The following is a 12,035-nucleotide window of genomic DNA, read 5'->3' as shown; positions in this document are numbered from 1 at the left end:
TCACAGCCTTTAAGGAGGCCCAAGAACCCCTCAAATAGACCCACAGACGTGGTTAAACCCAGTGTGAAGATCCCGTGTAGTTTATTTCTTACCACCCTCTGCCCTCCCTCGGCCCTCCCAGTTACTTCCTCACCATCCTCCACCGGAGGACCAGGAAGAAGGAAAAGCCCTGTTCTCACCTGGAATTTCCAGCCGCGGTTTTCTTCTTCTAGCCCTGTGTGGAGGTCTTAATGTCTTACAGACTTCGGAAAGACCTTTGCCTTTGCATGCTGAAAAACCATCTCCTGAGCTGCCAGTCAGCGAGCATTCCCCCAGTGTGGTCACCATTTGACACAAATCCTCAGCCCACAGCAACATACCTCTACATACTGTAGCTGCCGGAAGAAGCTCTTAGCCTTGGGAATTTAGGCCCCAGAATCGGTTTGATCTGAGCGATAGGTCACCTGGGAAGACTAGGGTCTACATGCTGTGCAATGGGAAGAATCTAGCAAGGACCTCATTTTAAAAAGTTAAAATAAGAGGGGTTCTGCTGAGTTTCATTGCAACAACTCTAGAGGCCACTCGCCCACAGTACTGGATTGCTGTCACCTGCGAATATTATATGGAGTTTTAAATCCGTGAGTTGGCGTGTTCCCACATGCTTTACTCTTCCAATACATGGAAATCTCTTAAGATAGTTCACAAAGAAGGGCGCCTGAGTGGCTCAGTCGGTTAAACATCTGCCATCGGGTCATGACCTCAGGGTCTTGGGATCGAGTCCCGCATCAGGCTCCTTGGTCAGCAGGGAGCTTGCTTCTCCCTCTCCCTCTGCCTGCTGCTTCACTGCTTACGCACTCTCCCTCTGTCAAATAAATAAATAAAATATTTTTAAAAAATAAATAAAAGCCTTTTTAAAAATAAAAAAAATTTCAAAAGATAGTTTACAAAGACAGTCTATGGAGGAAGAGGTTGCTGCCCACAAATATTACGGAGCTGCACCCTGAGCACGTGTGTCGGGATCTTTGCTGCCAGCTCCCCATCAAGGGGAGCAAATGGGTATCATCTCACCTAATTCAGCAGTAGTGCTTCCCAGAGCACTTTCCTGAAGAGGTTGTGAGATAGGGGGTACGTGTGTTGTGACTGATCACTGATGACTGCTGTGGGTATGGGAGAGTGGAATTTATGGGTTATTTGCCTCTGTTCTAGGATTAGACAGCAAGGTAAATCCTTGATGACTGCTTGCTTCTACTCTTCTGCCATGCTCTATGTTCACAGGAAAGGCATTAGCCAGTGGCAGAATTTGGGTCTAAATTGGAAGAGATTTATTCTGATTGGATTCATACAAATGTTTAGCCAGTTCATTAAGGAATCGGTAGCCTCGTTTGCTTTGGTCTGCAACCTCAGCCCCTTCACCTTCACTCACATTTGCCCAGGTAGAGCACTAGCCTTGCTCTCTCATTTCAGGATGTACCCTGTGCATGTCCCTTGAGGGACCAAAGTTGCTGGGAAAATAGTCATATGGATTTGCTATCAAATTTTACCTTCCAGGGACACCTAGGTGGCTCAGTCAGTTAAGTGCCTGCCTTTGGCTCAGGCCGTGATCCCAGAGTTGTGAGATCAAGTCCCATATCTGGTTTCCTGCTCAGTGGGGAGTCAGCTTCTCCCTGGGTCTGCTCTGCTTGCCACTCCCCCTGCTTGTGTGGACTCTCTCTCTCTCCCCCTCTTTTTGACAAATAAGTAAAATCTTAAAAAGAGAATACTGTTGTGCTGAAAATAAATAAATTTAATTTTTAAAAAAAATCTTAAAAAGAAAGAAAAAAGTTTATCTTCCAATAGTATTCAGCTCTGGTAAATACTCTTTCCACTATAATCTGTTCTCTCCCCTAATTCATTGTGGCCTTTGGCCAAAATGCATGATTTATTTTAGATCTTATGCCCTTCTGCTTTAGCCCTGAATGTGGACACTGATATAGAGAAGCATGTGTTGAGTTTAATTGGAGGCTCTGTGTCCATTTGCTTATCTGGAGTGAATCCATGCATTGGTCACACAGGTCCTCCTACAAGGCTGCAGGAGTGTAGAGTTGGACTGCTGGGATGGAGATGATGGGATGCCCATCATCTACCACGGGCACACGCTGACAACCAAGATCCCCTTCAAGGTAATGCTTCATAACGTTCCTTAAATCAGATCACAGAGTCATTATCTTCATTAGTCCTTTACATGACTGACTCTTCCAAACTATACCTTAGGTTGGGGGTTCTTATTCCTGACCCAAGTCAATAGACTTCCCAAAATTGCGTGGGATGTGCACATGTTCATTTTTCTCAGAGTTGATCTAGAACTCTCCTTAGCGTCTCATTCACCAGTTTAATAACCATTACCTTAAATGAGTTACCTTATAATAATAATGTTGCAATTTTTACATCATAAGATGGTCTATAAAAGGCAGGGGCTTTTTTCCTGCTACAGGTGTCCCGCTGACAAAGACCAACATCATGTGTTAGGAGATGATTAAATAATCAATACTGTAAAGTAATGAGAAGTGGTTCCACTAGGGGAGGTCAGTCACCCAGAAAAACTAGTTGCATTGGATTATTGTTTCAAATTCTAAATAGTTCATTAGTTCATTGTATGGTTACTATCCTCATCCAGAGTGGTTTGGGCTGTATAAAATCATTTTTCTCTGAAATGTGGCTGGGCTGGAATGGAATACTGTTATTTCTGTGTTATTTGCAGACAGAATAGCTAAAATGCATTTTCTCTTTAGCTCATTTTCCTATTCATCTCTCTTTTTTTTAATTGTGTTATGTTAGTCACCATACAATACATCATTAGTTTTTGATGTAGTGTTTCATGATTTATTGTTTATGTATAACACCCAGTGCTCCATGCAATATGTGCCCTCCTTAATACCCATGACCAGGCTCACCCATCCTGCCACCCCCCTCCCTTCTAAAACACTCAGTTTGTTTCTCAGAGTCCACAGTCTCTGGTTCATCTCCCCCTCTAATTTCCCCCCTTCACTTTTCCTTTCCTATTCATGTCTCTTAAAACTTACGTACTCTAGGGGCACCTGGGTGGCTCAGTTAAAGCCTCTGCCTTTGGCTCAGATCATGATCTCAGGGTCCTAGGATTATGCCCCGCATCAGGTTCTCTGCCCAGCAGGGAGCCTGCTTCCTCCTCTCTCTCTGCCTGCCTCTCTGCCTACTTGTGATCTCTGTCTGTCAAATAAATAAACTAAAATAACAAAAACCTTCTGTACTCTATATTGAGAGAAGGAGGATTTGAGAACTATGTTTACTTGCACACATAAACATAAACATCTAACCCCAAGTAGATTGGTTATAAACTCTTTGAAAGTAGGAAAGTACCTTAAGTCTCATTATTTTTTATGCTGTAGCAAACACAGCGCCTTTTACCTAAAATGTAATCAAAACACATACTGATCTGTTAAATTTGGCACGCTAATAGCTCTTCCTTATAAAGTATGTGAACAAAACTCAATATGAGCCGTTTAATGTGTTTATAGAAAACAGCCTATCATCGTGCTTAATTTGAAAATATGTTTGAAAAGATAAAAACCATTTTGGCCAGAATCTTCTGCATACAACAATTTAGGTGGTTTCTGTGGCTATAAGTACTTCTTCTGACACCCCGGACAGACATCTGGACTCTAATGGGCTGTTCTGGCTCTCGCAGGAGGTGGTTGAAGCCATTGACCGCAGTGCCTTCATCAACTCTGACCTGCCCATCATCATATCAATTGAGAACCACTGCTCCTTGCCTCAGCAACGAAAAATGGCAGAAATTTTCAAGGTAAGGTATTAGCTAGCAGTTAGGATGGCATCTTTGCCTTTGTCTTGTCACTGTTGCTTTTATATGGAGCCACCAAGGGCCACATCACAGCTGGACCTCAGCCACAAAGTTCGTACAGTCAGAGTCCCTCAGACCTAAGAGGGTGCCGTGGGAGCTTGGGGTCCCTCCTGAATGGTTCACCTTTGCAGCTGACCTGATGAAGCTTTGTTCTGTGGTCTCCTGACCATTTCCAGAAAGCCTTAGGAGATAAGGAGAGACCGACTCTCCAATGCTTCTGGTACCACAAATCAGGGATGCTAGGATGGCACCTGTCAGTTGTATGTGGAAAAGATGAAAATACCTCAGGGCAAATAAGTCAAATTTTCTTGTGGCGGACACTACAGATATGGGGATCCAAGTTGGCAAAGAGCTTAGACTGGCCAGAACAGCTGCTATGTTACACTTGGCCCTTCCTTATACAGGTGAGCTATAATGCAGACAGATTCAGGGTCAAATATTCCATTATATTTTTCCCTTCCTCCACTGACTGACGCACTTATGGAAATATGGCTCTCAGGGGGAGGCAAGGGCTTGGCCAAAGGAAAATGTCCCCAAATACTTATGCAAACAAAACTAATCAGTCTTTCATATTGCCTTTCTTTTGCCATCAGTTAGAATAATGGTCTCAACTTTTTTGATTGTGTGCTCCATCAGTAAAATACCATAGTATGTATTCCTATTGGATGTTTATTGTCTTACTCATACATTATACACATATCCTACTTATTAACATGTTTTATACATTAATTAAAACATGCAAAAATAGACTGTGAAAGGGAATAACATAGAAAGGGTGAAATAAACAATAATTCTTATACTATTATTTATTAAAGGTACAAAATCCCTTTTTGCTCTCATAAAAATTTTTAACAATGTGTTATTTATTATCTAAGTTTTTAGTGAGAGTAATGTGATTCAATATGTTCATTATTCTTGAAATTTTTTTAATTTCTTTTTTTTATGTTCAGTTAGCTAATGTGTAGCACTTGATTAGTTGTTGACATAGTGTTGAACAATCCATTAGCTGGGCTGAAATTTTTATGATTAGCCACTTGTATGTCTGGCTTTAGGTTTAGTTTATTATTTCAGTATTTGATGAATAGCTATAGTTGCTGATAAAGACAGTTTACAGAGAAACTGTACGTGGATAGAAAGAGGGTGTTGTTAGCTGCTCTTGCCAAATCATGGTACTCATTTCTCAATTCCATTAATGAGGCATAGGTACGTTAAACACTATTAAGGTTCCTTTTTTGTTTTCTTTTTTTTTTTTAAATAAAGATTTTATTTATTTATTTGTCAGTGATAGAGGGAGAGAGAGCGAGTGAGCACAGGCAGACAGAGAGGCAGGCAGAGGCAGAGGGAGAAGCAGGCTCCCTGCCGAGCAAGGAGCCCGATGTGGGACTTGATCACCACCTGAGCCGAAGGCAGCCGCTTAACCAACTGAGCCACCCAGGCGTCCCTGTTTTCCTTTTTTAATTAAAAAATAACTAAAGATAGAAATTGCCATATTTTCTACCCTCCCCCCAGTGGATCATTTTGTGCTTATTCCCACCACCTACCTCCTTGAGGGACACACGTTCCTCTTTGGAGGCCAGTGCTCACAAAATCTTTGTGAAAAGGGTATGTGCAGCTCTTTATACTACATGGTGGCAGATTCTCTGCATTACCTTCATTCTTTGTCGTCACTCTCTAGCTACGTGTAAGTTTTATCCTTTTGACTTCTTACCCACATCTGGGATGGATCATACTCTACAAACCACAGCCTCTGAGTGTCCTTTTCTTTAATCTGTCAAACCTTAGAGCATTGTCCTAAACAGTTAGAGCTGGCCCCACCTGAAGAAGGCCCTAGACCTCTCCTCCTGACCTTGTAACCACCTCCCTTCCTTCCAGTAAGACAGTGTGGGCAGGGAGGAGGGACACTGCTTCTTTCCTACTTTTTCTCTTCCTAGGGTTTGTAGAACCATTCAACTGAGCTGAAATATCTAGCGAAATAATTCAAGCATAGGTAAAAGGCACTGATGGTGTGTTTTCCTTTATTCTTTGTAGACTGTGTTTGGAGAAAAACTGGTGGCAAAATTCCTGTTTGAGAGCGATTTCTCAGATGATCCAATGCTTCCCTCACCTGACCAACTTAGGAGGAAAGTACTTCTTAAAAATAAGAAGCTAAAAGCTCACCAGACGCCAGTGGATATCTTAAAGCAAAAGGTATTCTCCTCTCATTATAGAGGTTCTAGGTATGTGGTGTGCCCAGAACTAAGAAATCAGTGATATTCTGACCTTTCAGATGACCTACAGAGTAAACAGGTTTTGACGATTGAGTTTCCTGGGACAATAAATTTGAGTTTTGGCCTTCCCTTTAATAGACTAAGATTGTCCTCCCACTCACCTAGAATTTTATTTTATGAAATTAATTTCTCATGTAGAATGCATCTCATTGTTTAATTTGCTCTGAGAAGGATAATGTGTGATTCTTGGCTCTGGACCTGGACTTCTTGGCTATCAATCCCACATCAGTGGCTGCAGTCCCCTCTAGGTAAAGCTCCCTTCAGAGTGACCTCCCCCCACACACCATAGGGAGAGCCCCTATAGAGAGAGCACTTGGACAAGGGGCTGTAACTCCTGCAGTCAGTAGTGGAACCCTAACACCATCGGCCCTGTGGTGCCAGCATGGAAGTTGATGTTTCACTGTGGCCTGTGGACTCCAGGGCACTCCCCAACCTGCCTCACCCACAGAGAGCTACTCCCCAAGTATCCCAAACCTGCTTGTATAGAGAGCCTTCGGCCCAAGGATCCACAAAAAAATTTAGGTCCAGAGCTGAGTTCATATGCCGGGTTGTACGTATCCCAGAGAATGACAGCTGCCAAAATTCTTTGTCTTATTTAGGGCTTTGTCTTTTTCAAAACTTAACAACAGCTGGGGGTTGCCACACAAAGCTCAGTACAGTGGTGCTGTTCCAGCATCAGGGACAGTTCAGAGCTCAACCTAGGTCATGGCCAATGGCTCTTAATTTCTGTCTGGGCCATCACCTCCAAGCCTCTAGCCCCTACTCCGGTCCTGCTTCAGTGGGTTCCAGAGAACAGAGAAATCAGCCAAAGGATTCTATGAGCCCAGCAAATTTGGAACCTTTGTCCAAAGTTATCAATAAAAAAATCTCAAATGTAGTTGAGTCAAGGGTCCAGCTTGACATGGTTGAGTAGTCGATTTGGAGAAATCATCAAATCTTCTAAAAGCCCTGATTTGTGGAACTCAGAGGTAAGGGTCTGAGTTTAAAGTAGACGATATATAACATGATACTGGAGAAAGAGCCTTAGGTGCGGAGCTGAAATGCCAGTTTCTAGTATCTGGCTCTGTCAAACCAGCCATGTGACCATGAGTCAGTCAGCCTTTCTAGGCTTCTGTTTCTTCATCTGTAAAATGGGAATGTTAAGGTAACTAGCTTCACAGGACCTCTCTGACACTAAAATCTCACAAAAGCTTCTCAAAGTGAATCATGGGACCCTTGTCAGAATTGCAGACCACTCTATAAACATTTCATTGTCCCATTTCTCAGGCTCTATTTCAGTATTTCTTGCCATTCAGAATAGTACTGCTTCCCTGAGGGGTCCTTAAAGAATCTTGTCGTCTGCTGTGTAAGTACCAGGGAATTCCCAGGTTGTCAAGGTCACCTGCAGTAGGATCGCAGGCTGCCCAAAGTCCAGGCTGAGTTAGAGATTTACCTGATATCCCCTGAAGATTCAGGTGATGTCAGATGCCCTCAGGGTGGGGGAGGAAGGTGAGATCAGAGGTTCCATCATCTTAGACTTACCTTTCTGAGCAGAAAAATAGATATTTACAGAAAGGGCCCCAAGCCAGTCCAGCCAAGAGATCCCTACTCATCAGGTTTGCCCTAAATAGAGTGGCTCAGGATTACCACAGATGCTGTACAAGTATGGTCATCAAACTTTTTTTGCTCAAATATCTCAAAAAATTTTTGAAAAACTGTATTTTTCACACATTTTCCCCCTTTATACATTTTTTGATTGACATTTAAAAATTTTATCACAGGGGCACCTGGGTGGCTCAGTGGGTTAAAGCCTCTGCCTTCGGCTCAGGTCATGATCCCAGGGTCCTGGGATCGAGCCCCACATCCGGCTCTCTGCTTGGCAGGGAGTCTGCTTTCCTTTCTCTCTCTCTGCCTGCCTCTCTGCCTACTTGTGATCTCTCTCTCTGTCAAATAAATAAATAAAATATTTAAAAAAAAATTTTTTATCACAAGTCTAAGTAGTTACAAGAGATATATTTTCAAACATGTTATGGATAAGTTATATACCAATATAATGCACAAAACAATCCTCATTGTCAAAGATATCAGCCCAGTCAGCCCGATTTAGTTTGGTCAGAAAAAGTCTGACTTTTTTTTTTTAATTCAAATAAATATTGTGTTATCATCCCTATGATAACCATCGTCACTTTTGTTTTTTGGTTTGTTTGTTTTTTTCTTAAGATTTTATTTATTTGAGATAGAGTGAGAGCAAGTAAATGAGAGAGCATGAGGAAGGGCAGAGGAGAAGCAGTCTATCTCCTGAGCAGGGAGCCCAACATGGGGCTCCATCACAGGACTCTGGGATCATGACCTAAGCCAAAGGCCAACGCTTAACCAACTAAGCTAAGCCCCCAGGCTCCCCAACCATCTCACTTTTGAATATTAATTCTAAGATGGGTGGATGGGCAGATGAAAGGAAGGAAAGGGAGGGAAGATAGAGACAGAGACTGGATGGATGGATGGATGGATGGATGGAGAGGAAGGCAGGCAGACAGATAAAGGCATGGATCTTTCAATGTGCTTGTTGTCTAGATGAAATAAGATGTTCCACCACCCCCCCCTTAGTTTTTCAAGACTCTCAAGAGCTCTGTGTTCTCAAATGATCCTTTGCTACTTTGGGTGGTTTTCACCTCATCTCCTGTATCACAGATTTTTCCCCATTTGGTAAGTGAAAGTTACACTTCTCTTTTCTTAAACAAGAGAAGAGTATGACAAGAGCAAGGGAAGGGAGAACCAGCCGACCATACGCTTGCTCACAGATAGTCCTATCTTTTAAAGAGTACACATAGAGATTGAAAATCTTGAATCTAGAAATTGATTCCTTTAAAAATACATGAAGCTGCACATCCCTAGAAGTTGTATGTACCCCGGGGGTCCACAGTTTGAACCACACACAGCTCTTGGCCCAGAGTTGCAAAACCAGCTGCTTTCAGGGGTCAGGCAGAAACATAAAGATGAGGGGCCAGCTGGCTGGTTGACGGTTGGAAACGGTCAGCACGGGAGTGAAGCACACATGCCCTCATAAATGAATGGCTCTAATTACATTCTTTCTAAAACACTGCACCAGCCACACCGTCTGGTCTGGAGGGGAAGTCAGCCCTGAGGGCCACAAGTTAGAGCCCTCGGCTAGGTTTACCTGTGTCCAGATCTGGACTCTCAAAGCTGTTCCAGAAAGCCCAGCATTTGTTTGGGTTCCAGAGACCACAAGATCTATGCTGATGGGCTTTTGTTAGGAAGTCGTGTAACTAAAGTATTAGCATGTGTTCCCACTGCAGCGGCTGCATCAGTAACGGACGGCCCAGAACAGGGTGCTTTTTCTCCTACAACACTGTCCCTCATGCTGTTTTCTTTACTCACCAACTACTTCCCGCTCCTGACTGCCAAGCAGACCCAGCAGCCCTGCACGTACCTCTGTGGTCTTCTAGATGTGGTGGAATGTTGTAGCTGTTGCCTTTCCTGTTCTTTGCAGACATCTGCAGTTACCGCCGATGCAGCCTCCAGTTCACAAATGAATACATTGTGCTATTTGAGAAGTCTTCCTTATGTTGAGCCCAAATCCTGCTCTCTGTTGCTCCTACTCTTTGGCACTGCTTTTTCCCTCTGCAGCTGCACAGACCAGTTCCATAAGAGAGCTAGCATGTGCCTCCCACCAGCTTTTCTCTCTTCCACAAACTAAAGTCTTGTTGTGTCAACTGTTTGTCACAGGATCTAGCTGCTCAGACTCTCTGCTTTCCATTAACAATGTTTGGGATATTCTTGAATTTGTGGATATTCAGGGATATCTTCTCCATCTTAAGATGTAATTTCCAGAACAAGTCAATACTCCAGTTAGGGTCTGACAGCACAAGGAGGAGAGTGAAGCCATCGCCTCTCTTAACTTGGACTTGTACAGCAGTTAAGGCAGCTTATGACTATCCTGGCTTTGAAAACTGTTCAGTGCACACTGGGCTCCTGCGATGTTTGTGCAAAACAAAAAGAGTTCAGTTATTTTCATATGGACTGCTCTTTGGCTAGTCTCCCCATGTCTTCAGGGTTATGGTTGATTTTCATCTTTCACAGGCAGGAGCCTCACATTTATCTCGGTTACATTGGCTCTTCTTGGTTTCGGTATGTCATCGCAGCCTAAAGAGTTCTTAGTGATTTTTGACTTCTGATATCCAATGCATTTATTAGCAGTTTTTTCAAATGGTGCCTTCATCCTTAAGGTTGCCCTTGAGTCAGATGAACAGGCAGAGAGCCCGCCTGTGGTCCTTCTTACAGATCCTTCCTGGAGTTTTTGTGACCGTCCCTCCTGCCTAGTGCTCGCCTCTCCTGCAGCCCACATTTCTCTAGCATCTGCCTTAGCTTCTTTATTTATAGTAGAAAACCAAGTCCCAACCATTTGTGTGACTTTCTCAAAGCCACCCAGCTCAGAGTAGCAGAGCTAGGGTTCAGATTCATGTCTTCAGAAGACTCTTACAAACGTAATGTAGAAGTCGGAATACAGGGGCGCCTGGGTGGCTCAGTCGGTTAAGCATCCAATTCTTGTTTTCAGCTCAGGTCATGATCTTAGGGTCCTGAGATCTCAGGATCATGAGATGATGAGATCATGAGCTCTAGAGAGCTAGATCATGAGATCTAGCCATGCATCGGATTCCATGCTTAGCGTAGGGTCTACTTATCCCTCTCCCTCTGCTCCTTCACCCACTAACACAGAGGCATGCTCTCTCTCTCTCAAATAAATAAAATCTTTTTTTTTTTAAGTCAGAATACATTGATAATCACTGGAACACTATTAAAAACATAGATTCTTGGGTCCCAGGCTTCCCAACTAAATCAGAATTTCCACAAGGAAACCTGGGTAATCTGTTTATTTAAAAATAATTCTTATCCACCTAGAAGTTTTGAAACACTTCTTATCTGTTATTTCCCACAAAGTGAGTTACCTTACCCAAAAAGTCTAAAGAGTTTAGTGTTCTAGAGATGTGTTCATAGTAAACCCATGCTAACTCTTGCTAATCACCTCTTTATTTTCTGTGTTCACACACCAACCAGTTAATAACCAATTCTGAGGTTTCGTCAGCTATCACCTTGACACTCCCCCTTCTATAATTTCCACAATTTAGCTCTTCTTCCTTTTGTAAAAATGGGACAGTATAATCCCACTTGTAGTTTTTTAAGACTACTTCCAGCTTCCCATGATCTCCCAGGGAGTACCGACAGTGACACCTGCAAAGTCTTTCAGTCACCTGGCAGGTGGTGGGTCTAGACTTGTTGATCTGAGCTCCCATGAGGCTGGATGAGTGAGTGCCCACAGCTCCAGTATGTTCAGAACCAATCCCTGACTTTCCTGGGTCATTGCCATACCAGAAACTCACCCTCAACTCGGGTGGACTGACTTAGAGCCTGAGGGATTTCTGGAGCCTTCCATCTGCATCAGACTCATGCTGAGGTTCTTACTGAGTCTCCCTAACTACACATCAGATCTCTAGTTTTCTGACCTTAGTCTCTAGCACTCCAACCCTGTAGACTCAAACAATGCACATTAGATGATAGGGACTCTGCAAGGGGCCAGTGGAATAAAGAAGAGTAAGACATGGCCCCTGTTAGACCCATCTGAGCCAGTCCCCTCATATGAACTCTATATCCAACCCCTTGACCTATGTCTGAATTGCTTTTATTCAAGGACCAGTGTCTTGTATTTTCTGCCTCAGAGGAAGTAGGATATTGCAAAGAATAAGGATGTCAGCTCCTGGTTATCCTTTTGTCCATTTCTCCATATTTCTGTGTTGGTAAAAGTGTTTGGGAGTTAAAGGGACCTTGGCACACTGCTTTCTGATATTGTCAATCCCCAGATCTTTGCATCTTTGTAGCGGATCTACTTGACTCTTTGCATCATCATTCCCAGCCCTTGGTTC

At 43.2% G+C, this 12,035-nt stretch overlaps 1 protein-coding gene across 3 annotated transcripts in view; it reads left to right on the top strand.

Annotated features, from left to right (window-relative positions):
- PLCE1 (phospholipase C epsilon 1) overlaps positions 1–12,035 on the top strand; it is a 320,103-nt gene that overhangs the window by 265,880 nt on the left and 42,188 nt on the right. For all 3 annotated transcript variants that reach the window (XM_059169408.1, XM_059169409.1, XM_059169410.1), the window contains 3 exons: positions 2,031–2,138; positions 3,680–3,796; positions 5,882–6,040. In XM_059169408.1, coding sequence (XP_059025391.1) covers positions 2,031–2,138; positions 3,680–3,796; positions 5,882–6,040 — 384 coding nt within the window. The remainder of the gene's footprint in view (positions 1–2,030; positions 2,139–3,679; positions 3,797–5,881; positions 6,041–12,035) is intronic.

This window comes from Mustela lutreola, chromosome 4 (assembly GCF_030435805.1).
Source record: "Mustela lutreola isolate mMusLut2 chromosome 4, mMusLut2.pri, whole genome shotgun sequence".
In the NCBI taxonomy this organism is placed as follows: Eukaryota; Metazoa; Chordata; class Mammalia; order Carnivora; family Mustelidae; genus Mustela; species Mustela lutreola.
This window is presented reverse-complemented; position numbering and strand designations above follow the sequence as displayed.